At 26.0% G+C, this 10662-nt stretch overlaps 1 protein-coding gene across 1 annotated transcript in view; it reads right to left on the reverse strand.

The window, feature by feature from the left end:
• Positions 1-10656, reverse strand: part of LOC122530162 (putative aminopeptidase-2) — a 38853-nt gene extending 28197 nt beyond the window's left edge. The window contains exons 1-9 of the mRNA XM_043656874.1: positions 10439-10656; positions 8282-8400; positions 7080-7479; positions 6218-6373; positions 4389-4857; positions 2740-2975; positions 1642-2012; positions 731-1011; positions 373-557 (exon numbers count right to left, since the gene is read on the reverse strand). Of these exons, the coding sequence (XP_043512809.1) occupies positions 373-557; positions 731-1011; positions 1642-2012; positions 2740-2975; positions 4389-4857; positions 6218-6373; positions 7080-7479; positions 8282-8366 (2183 nt within the window). The 5' untranslated portion in view covers positions 8367-8400; positions 10439-10656. The remainder of the gene's footprint in view (positions 1-372; positions 558-730; positions 1012-1641; positions 2013-2739; positions 2976-4388; positions 4858-6217; positions 6374-7079; positions 7480-8281; positions 8401-10438) is intronic.
• Positions 10657-10662: the final 6 nt, after the last annotated feature.

The following is a 10662-nucleotide window of genomic DNA, read 5'->3' on the forward strand; positions in this document are numbered from 1 at the left end:
TAAATTACTAATAAATAATTTAATTTTACTTTGTATTATATATATATATATATATATATATATATATATATATATATATATATATTATATTTATATATAATAATAATAAAATAATAATAAATTATATAAAATATTAATTAAAATTATTAAATTACAATTGATTTATATAATTTATTAATTATCACAATTATATATAATTTTATCATAATTAATAACAATTAACGATTGATGATTACAGTGAGCGAATTAGTGATATAAAAACAACTGATTTTCAGTTCAAGATTCGGAAATCCAATGCAAATAACATTATTAAAAGTGTCCTACGTTGCGTATATTAAATTTAATATAAATAAATACAATGTATGTCCTTACGTTGAGTTATATTTGGTCCATCGTTGGAACATTTCAGTGAAAGTCTGCACGCAGGTTTCGTGGCCATAATTGCAAGCCCACTTGTTCAATTCGCCTCTCAATAATACTATTAATCTGTCGTCACTCGGACGATCCACGTATCCGATATCCTTATATACATTTTCGATGAGAATGAGAACAAATTGCTATAAAAATACAGTTCAATTTCATTTCATTTATCTGTACGCGACGACGTTCCTCATCTACTAACTATCGAATGGAAAATTAGCGAAAGGTAGCACGGAGCGTGCATCTTAGGAATATCACAAAAAAATTGCATTTTGCAAGCAAGGATTAGTTATTCGGTGCGTTGACGAACCTTAAACTGTTTGTAATACTCGTTCTCTCCAGATAGTCGTTGATCCAGGTACGTGAGCGCGGAGAACGCAGCCTTGAACGGCAAATAATCTCTCTCCCGCGTAAGATATCGCAAACCATCGAGAGCAGTTGAGTAATCGAGCAAATCAGCCCTCGCCAAGTTCAACAGATCATCGACCAGAGCAGCTCTATTAAGAACGTGTATGCTCTGATACTTGTCGCTGTTCAGAGTGTTGAAGATACGACGCCAGGAAGCGATGTCATAATTTACTCGGTAGAAACCTGTGAGAGAGTAATTTCTGTTCATCTGAATCTTGAGTCAACGAGTTCAGGGCTCTGTGTACCAAGATTTTTATAAATTTAAATATTTTAAATTTCAAATTTTAGATACTAATATTTTAAATATTTTAAATTTTAAATACTAATATTTTAAATATTTTAAATTTCAAATACTAATATTTTAAATATTTTAAATTTCAAATACTAATATTTTAAATATTTTAAATTTTAAATACTAATATTTTAAATATTTTAAATTTTAAATACTAATATTTTAAATATTTTAAATATTCTAAATATTAACATTTTAAATATTTTAAATATTTTAAATATTAAATACTTTAAATATTAAATATTTTAAATATTAAATTCTTTAAATATTAAATATTTTAAATATTAAATACTTTAAATATTAAGTATTTTAAATATTTTAAATTTTAAATATTCTAAATATATTAAATATTAAATATTTTAAATATTAAATATTTTAAATATTCTAAATATATTAAATATTAAATATTTTAAATATTAAATATTTTAAATATTTTAAATATTAAATATTTTAAATATTTTAAATATCATTAATTTATTATAAATTTGAACAATTGTAAAGTTCCAATAAACGATACTCACCGGCCGACTGAACGTTGAATATCACCCAGCCCGGAGTTTTATCGATATTTATCGACGAGTTGCGTTGGCCATTTATCCAGCTGACGTTCAATTGATTGAAATTTGGATTTCGTTGCGTGGTCCAAGTGATGGGTAACCACCATGTTAGATTGGTGGGCGTGGATTTCAAATTCCTCAGGAGGAAACGTTGCTGTTCTAAGAGCACCTTGCCATTATCGATGGTGACGCTCACCACCGGAAATCCGGCTTGCTCCGTCCACGTGGCCATGATTTCTCCGACCTGCGTGCAAAGCTGCTGGTTCTTACGTTTGCACTCGTTCTCCAATTCCTTCCAGAAGTTTATCGGCCTCGCCACTTTTTCTTCTGCGTTGCTGCAATCCAATAAATGCGAAGATGTGATAATACGATCATACTTTCAATGTTGTTCGATTTTATTGCTGTTTGCAATGGAGATTTTAATATCTGTTGATCTGGATCTTTTTTTTGATCAGAAGGTTTGCGGGTTAATTGTGATTCGATTAATCTTAAGCTTTTAAATAAAATTGGTGGCACTTTGAAAAATAATAAGTATTATTATAGTCGAGAGATATAGAATTCCAGTAACGAGTTCTTTGATCAAAAATAATAACGTGATAGAAATGATTTGTAGTAAGTAACATATTAATAAAAATAAATAATAAATAAAATAATAAATAATAAAAATAATAAAATAAAGTAATAAATAATAATGTAAGAATAGTAAATAATATAATAAATAATAGAAATAATAAAATAAAGTAATAAAGAATAATGTAAAAATAATAAATAATATAATAAATAATAAAAATAATAAAATAAAGTAATAAATAATAATGTAAGAATAATAAATAATATAATAAATAATAAAAATAATAAAATGAAGTAATAAATAATAGAATAAGAATAATAAATAATATAATAAAAATAAATTGTGTTAAGTAACATAACAGTATGTAATGAAAATGAAAACTTCATTTTTTTGTCGATAATCAAGCAAGTAGTTATTATTATTATTAATTTTAATTATTGCTGTTAATATTATTAAAATTAACAAAGTTTCTTTAATTTACAACTCCTTACTTTGCCAGGTAGTTTTGTAGCGTGGCATCAAACACGTTGGCTCCATAAACAAGATTTATCATTCGTAAGATACTAGCACCTTTATTATAAGTAATAGTATCCCCGACACCGCCAATTTGCGATGAATTGACGACAGTTCGAGTCATTGGCAGAGATGACTCGACACCATCGGCCGCGAGAGCTGTCTGATGTTGCTCGACGAGGAATTGGTCCTCCATGTTCCATGTTGTCTCGATCTACAAAATCGATCGTTACAAGCTGGCCAAAGAATCGACCAAGAAATTGAACAGCTCGAAAACGAAAGGAAGTGACTATAATCTCTCTCAATAAATACAGAGATGGACGAAGGCGTTTGCACTTCGATGAAAAATTGTTGATACTTTAAACCATTGTAACTTTGTAAAAGAAAACTATGTAAACAATCGATTCGGTCTCGTTTTAAAGTTTCATTCAACAATTTTTAATTCGTTCTTTTCCTTTGGAAACGGTTCCGCGTGCAACAGATGGTAGAGTAAGGATACTTTATCCTTGAAAAATGCAAGAATTAAATCACTGAAATCATCTCTAGAATCACTGAGGAATTTTTTTCTGAATTTTGACTGAGACTACAGTTGCTTTGAAGTTCGAAGTCTTCTCTTTGCGACAATTCTTTAAAATTTGTCGTACGATCTTCTTTATTGAATTTTGAACGAAAATTCAAGATTTGTTATTTGTAAACGATACAATTGTACATGCATTGTAATTTGTAAACAATAAATAAAAATAAGAATGAAATTAAAAATAATGATATATGAAAAAAGTAATGATAAAATAAAGATAATAATAAATAAAATTAATGTGAAACAATAATAAATATAAATAAGAATAAAATTAAAAATAATGATATATAAAATATAATAATAAATAAAAATAAGAATATAATTAAAAGTAATAATATATAAAAAAAATAATAACAAAATAAAATTAATATGGAACAATAATAAATATAAATAAAAATAAAATTAAAAATAATGATATATAAAATATAATAATAAATAAAAATGAGAATAAAATTAAAAGTAATAATATATAAAGAAAATAATAATAAAGTAAAATTAATATGGAACAATAATAAATATAAATAAGAATAAAATTAAAAATAATAATATATAAAATATAATAATAAATAAAAATGAGAATGAAATTAAAAGTAATAATATATAAAGAAAATAACAATAAAATAAACTTAATATGAAATAATAAATATAGATAAGAATAAAATTAAAAATAATGATTTTCAAGATTTGATTGTAAAATAGTACAAAAAAAAAAGAAAAAAAAAAAGAAAAACGAGGCAAGATTCAAGAGATCGTCGTAAATATTTAAAAATCTCACGTAATGAAACAGAGACTTTGCTTCGCCAAGCCAGCAAAATCTCTGTCGCACTGAAACTCGTCCACCCGTTGACATAAAAAAAGAACACGTGCGTCGAAAACACGAATCTTTAATTCCTCGATATATTTCAGAATTAGAATTAGAACGATTCTTCTCAATAGTTTCAAAATTAAAATTAGAAGAAACTATTCAATGCTAACACTTGCTAACTGGATTTCTACCGTGTTCGAAATTCCACGACCATTGTCATTGAAGAGGAAACTGTTGGCAATTACCTGAGCAGTGGCAAAGTATTGGAAATACCTTGCAAATCCCTCGCTCAACCACAGATAGCCCCACCATTCTGGCGTGATCATGTTCCCGAACCACATGTGCGTCAGCTCGTGAATAATGACGGAGGCGATGCTTTGTTTCGCGGCGTCGGACGACGAGTTCTCGTCGTGCAACAGCCTGGACTCGCGATAGGTGACCAAACCCCAGTTCTCCATCGCGCCGGCTGAGAAATCGGGCACAGCCACCATGTCCATCTTGGGCAATTGATAACTTTGTTTGAAACGCTTGGAGAGGTAATCGAGGCCCTTCCTGCCGACGTTCAAAGCGTATGTCGTCTGATCGACAGCGTTCGGCTTGGCCCAAACTTTGAAATCGTCCACTTTCTTGTGACTGAAGTCCGAGATGATGAAAGCAACCAGATAGGTCGACATGGGGATGCTGCGCTCGAACTCGTCCCAGTATTTGTCCTCGCTGTAATCGTTGATTGGATTATCCTTGGGTATATTGTGACACGGTATACATCCATAAGTAATCATCGTCATCGTTTGATGCGAAACTTTATTTTAGTAAATTATCATGATTGAATAAAATTTATTATGATCATAGAAATTATCGTGACTATCGAGATTTATTATAACAATTTAATTATTTTATTAAATTATCATAGTTTATCAAATATAAAAATTTATCACAATTATCAAAATTTATTATAATGATTCAATTATTTTATTAAATTATCGTAATTTAATAAAATTTATAATTCGTAATTAAATTCATAATTATAATAATTATCAAAATTTGTTATAATAATTTAATTATTTTATTAAATAATTATTATTATTAAAATTTATTATAGTAATTTAATTATTTTATTAAATTATCATAATTTAATAAAATTTATCATAATTACAAAAATTATCATAATTTAATAAAATTTATCACAATTATCAAAATTTATTATAAATATAAAATATAAATTATAATAAAATATAAATTTATTATAAATATAAAATATAAATTATAATAAAATATAAATTTATTATAAATATAAAATATAAATTATAATAAAATATAAATTTATTATAAATATAAAATATAAATTATAATAAAATATAAATTTATTATAAATATAAAATATAAATTATAATAAAATATAAATTTATTATAAATATAAAATATAAAATATAAATTATTATAAAATAATCATAATTTAATAAAATTAAATTATCATATTTTAATAAAATTTATCATAATTATAAAAGTTATCATAATTTAATAAAATGTATCATAATTATCAAAATTTATTATAACAAATTAATTATTTTATTAAATTTTAACAGTTTAATAAAAATTACCATAATTATCAAAATTTATTATAACAATTTTATTATTTTATTAAATTATCATAATTTAATAAAATTTATCATAATTGCCAAAATTTATTATAATAATTTAATTATTTTATTAATTGATTTCGTTTCTATGATTATACAAAGTAAAGTTGAATAATTTAAATTTTACATTTTAACATAACTCACTCGTGATCTCAACAAGAACTTACTCATAATCAATACAAAATGGATGTTTGAAATGTGTTATAAATTTATATAATTAATTATATTAATATATTCACGGCAGTGAATTATTGCACTTTCGGTGTAAAATTAATATGAAATTGCAATGAGATCTGAATAAATCAAAATCCTTCTTCTCGAAATTTTCTTTCAAATTAGATGAAAAAAAGTAAATCGTAAATTAAACTTGTGAACTTATAGATGGGAATGTAACTGAAGAAGTTATTTCAATGTTGCAAATTCTGTGAAATACTTACAGCGGTATGCTCCTGTTTAGCGGCATATTGCTCAAGCAAGAATATTCGGCTGGCCTCAGAATTCTGATGTCGTATGTTGCCTTGAAGCTTGGCTCGTCGAAGCAGGGAAAAGCGTGTCTCGCGTGCGTTGTTTGAAATTGTGTGGCTGCGAGCCACCTGATTCATTTGAAAAAACATACAACATCAGAAAGCTATATATAATATCTCTAAAACAAAAAATAGCATCGCGTTTTCATCAAATTCAGATTCTCGCAGACATTATCCAAGTTCCTGTAAACTACAGTCGAGAAAAAAATTCGAGTGCAACGAGTTGAAATCCATTCTAGATATTCGAAATTGCAAGTGTTAATAGAAAAATTACCAGTTGGAAAATTAGGGAAATTCGAGAAAAGAATTATGAAACTTCGTGTAACGTATGCATATTACGAATTTATTTCTTATCTGTGTCATAGTTAATGAAGTAAAAATTACGTTCAATTTACAAGTTGGAAAATTCGAAAATTCAAAGAATTATGAAACATTGTATGTAAGTATCGTAACTTACACCTATCATAAATCTACGATAATAATTTATCATAGACAAACTTTCATATTAATTCATTTAATATTAATATTATTTTAATATTAACGAGTATTATTATAATTTAATATTAATATTATTCTAATATTAATGAGTTTCGTAATTTTTGGAATTTCCCAACTTTGTTAAACAATTGAATAAGAACTTTTAATGGACAAGAGGTGAAACAAACAAGACGCTGAAATAAATAACAAAGATAAATTCATAAATTTAAAAATTCGAAAGGTAAATTTAAAAATTTCAAGTTAAAAAATTTTGTTTAAAAAGATGGCAAAATTTTACCGAATTTGTCCTTTGGCATCGACGTAGGAGCTTCTGTAGAATCCAATCATGTCGTCCCTAAGTTTACCGACGTACTCGAAATTGATCATAATGTTTGTCCCAGCTTTAAGAACCTTGTCCAGCCTAATTTCGTATTTCTCCGTTTTATTGTCATACGTGGTGTTGTTGATTTTTTCGTTCTGGGCGCCGACCATCACCGTCACTAAAGTTATGTCCATTCGTCCATGGTGAAGCGTTACGGTGTTCGTCGAGTTTCGCAAATACGCGCTAATGTGCACGATTCCCTTGAACGTGAAGTCGTTTTGCAATTCTGGAGTAAGTATGATCTCGTAGTTGGTTGGAACGACGGTTTTCGGCAGTCGGTAGTCGAGAACATCATGTTCATTCGCCTCGTACGCTTCTACGCGATGAATTTATCATAATTAATAATAATATTATCATGTTTTTATATTAATATATTATTATTATTTATTAGTAGACATATATAATATATTAATATAATATAATATTTTTTATTTAATATATAATTATAATATAATATTTTTTATTATTTATTAGTGGAACTGCGGTGTGTGCAGGAAATAAAAGAAATTGCATTTATTGCAATAAACGATGCGAAGGAAACGAATAATGAGTCAACCGGTAGATAGAAATTGGCGAATATTAACAATAAGCGAATGTTTAATATTTATTGTTGTTATTAATATTGACATATTAACATTTAATGTTAATAAAAATAATATTAATAATAATAACAATGATATTAATATTAATAATAATAATATTAATAATAATAACAATTATAATATTAATATTAATAATAATAATATTATATTAACATTTAATATTAATAATAATGATATTATTATATTAACATTTAATATTAATAATAATAATAATATTATATCAACATTTAATATTAATAATAATAATATTATTATATTAACATTTAATATTAATAATAAATTAATATTGCGTCCAAGAACAAGATTATTATCGTGTCTTAGAAGGATTTACAAATTTGTCTCCAAAGTATTTATCCTCCAGTTAAAAATGTGGAGTTTACATTATAATATTAAAGTACATTAAGGTACAATATTGAAGTATAATGCATGTTAAAAGTATACCGAATTGTATAGTAACATGTACATTGTACGAGGTGCAGCTTTCCTTAAAATTATTACTTTTTAAATTTTCATTACCTTCATCGACGTTACTTGCTGCGTCATATCCAGCGAAAAGTAAAAGGAAGATGATGATCGAAAACTGGTCTCGGAATAAATTCATAATGAAGCGAGAATTTCCTCCCCTGTTCGATAACCTGCGTCAAATACATCCGAATTTATTCAATACTTAATTATCGTACTGCATACGAGTAAACGAATGACACATCGCTTTTTATAACATTGTTATAAATATAGGCTATCGTTGATGTTTATCGCGATAAAATGTATCATAAAGATTATAAAATGTCATAAAGATTTTGGATATCAAAGATGTGTTGTTCGATGTATTTCAATATCGAGCTTTTGGAATTGAATTTTACTTCACGCGTATTTGTTAAGACAAATGGTGTCTGTTAACTTTACGATATGAACATACTTCAGACGTGCATAATTTCCAAAATTGGAGATTATCAAGTTTCATTTCCAAGATCAGTTTATATGCACACGTGCATCAATCCATTTGAATAATTTAAACTAAAATTTAAAAAAATTATTCTTCAATTCAATCAATTAAAATTGAAAAAAAATAATTATAATTGTATATATTAAATTTCCTAAAAAATAATAGAATCGAACAAAATAACTATTATTAAGTGAATTGTACAAATTTATTCAACCATTTAAAATAAATTTAAATATTAAATTTGAAAATTTTATTTTTTAACGACCAAATTCATAATTTATTCTAATTAATAACAACGATCTTAAAATACATACTATGAATATTAAAAATATGAAAAATAATCATCTAATCTATGTCTATGTATAATTATAAATAAAATAAGAATTACATGTAAAAATTCTGTTATAATTAAAAATCTTAAATAATAAAAACTTTTTACAAATATAATTATAACAACAACAACAAAAAAATAATAATAATAATAATTAATTCTTTAGTTTATGTACACAGGTAAATACGAGATTGGACAAATGTTTTTTTCAAAATATCATCAAATGTATTATCAAAATTCATAGTAATGATCGAGGGGCTGAGAATCATAGGTGTAAGTCAATTTAAATTATCGTTATTGATTCAGTTATGTGCTTTTCACTGTGTGCACGATGGAAATTGCACTTCAATTTTCGAGACGGAGCATAGTTAAAGTTTTATTTGTTTTCATTGGAAATATTTAGAATGACACACTACGTTTGGTCTGATGTAACGTTTATTTCAAGTACTTTAATCGTTCTGTATTCATTATTGGTAATATGCGATTGGCTTTTTGCTCAGACAGTGTGGTTTTATTTGTTGAAAATTTGATGTAATAATTATATAAAAAATTCGATATAGTAATTATACAATTATATAAAAAAGTTTGATACAATAATTATATCAAATAATATATAATTTTATATAATTTATATATAAATTAAAATAATATATAATTTTATATAATTTATATATAAATTAAAACAATATATAATTTTATATAATTTATGTATTATTTGATATAATAATTATATAAAAAAAAGGAACATAGGCATCATTTTTTAATGAATTGCAAATCACATCAATATTAACTGAAGTAATTTCACTTACACATACATGCGCGAAGTGTAGAACGCTGTTGCATTCAAAATATTCCTAAAAACATATTTAATAATATATGTTCGTTCAACAATACGTGTTTGGATTATGTTCAGTGGAATATTATAATAACTATGTCTGAAAAATGTATTTATTTTCATTAACCCTATGTTTAAAAACTTTTAATTTTTATTTTTCCAGTGCAGTGTATTACACATATACAATGTGTGGTCTGTAGTAAAAAAATAGTCTAACATCACTATGAAACTCATTCCAGTCATATGTTTTGATAATACGCAAGTAAAAATATATCCAACATTGCGTGAAACTTACGAAAATTTGACACTTGATGGAAAACGAATCTTTCTTTCTTTTGTAGTAACAAACCTAAAATAATATAAAGAATTGAGCATGTTTACCAACTCAGATTACAAAAATTCAGCCTTTCACCGTTATTTAAGAAATTGCAGATACCAATTTTCGACACGTCGTATTAAGATTCTAACATTAATTGAGAAATCGAAGGGTGTCAATTGGGAAAAGAGGAAGATAGACGTTACGCCAACTGTAGAAAGCTTAACAGGCGAGGTTTGTTAACTTACTTGTTTAATTTACGCTAGATCTATCTTCATAGTCGCATCCTTTCCCGCGAGGAGACTAATGACAATAGCAGTGGCGGCCGCTTCGAAAAGTGAAAGTCGCCGCAAACAACGACGCGACGTGTATCACAAATTTTTTTTCACGGACACCAGAGCGTACAATTCACGATCGAACGTGATCCACGACACGTTATTTCTTCCTCTTTTCTTTTCTTTTTTTTTTTTTT

Source organism: Frieseomelitta varia, unplaced genomic scaffold, assembly GCF_011392965.1.
Source record: "Frieseomelitta varia isolate USP_RPSP 00005682 unplaced genomic scaffold, Fvar_1.2 scaffold_331, whole genome shotgun sequence".
NCBI classification, from domain to species: Eukaryota; Metazoa; Arthropoda; class Insecta; order Hymenoptera; family Apidae; genus Frieseomelitta; species Frieseomelitta varia.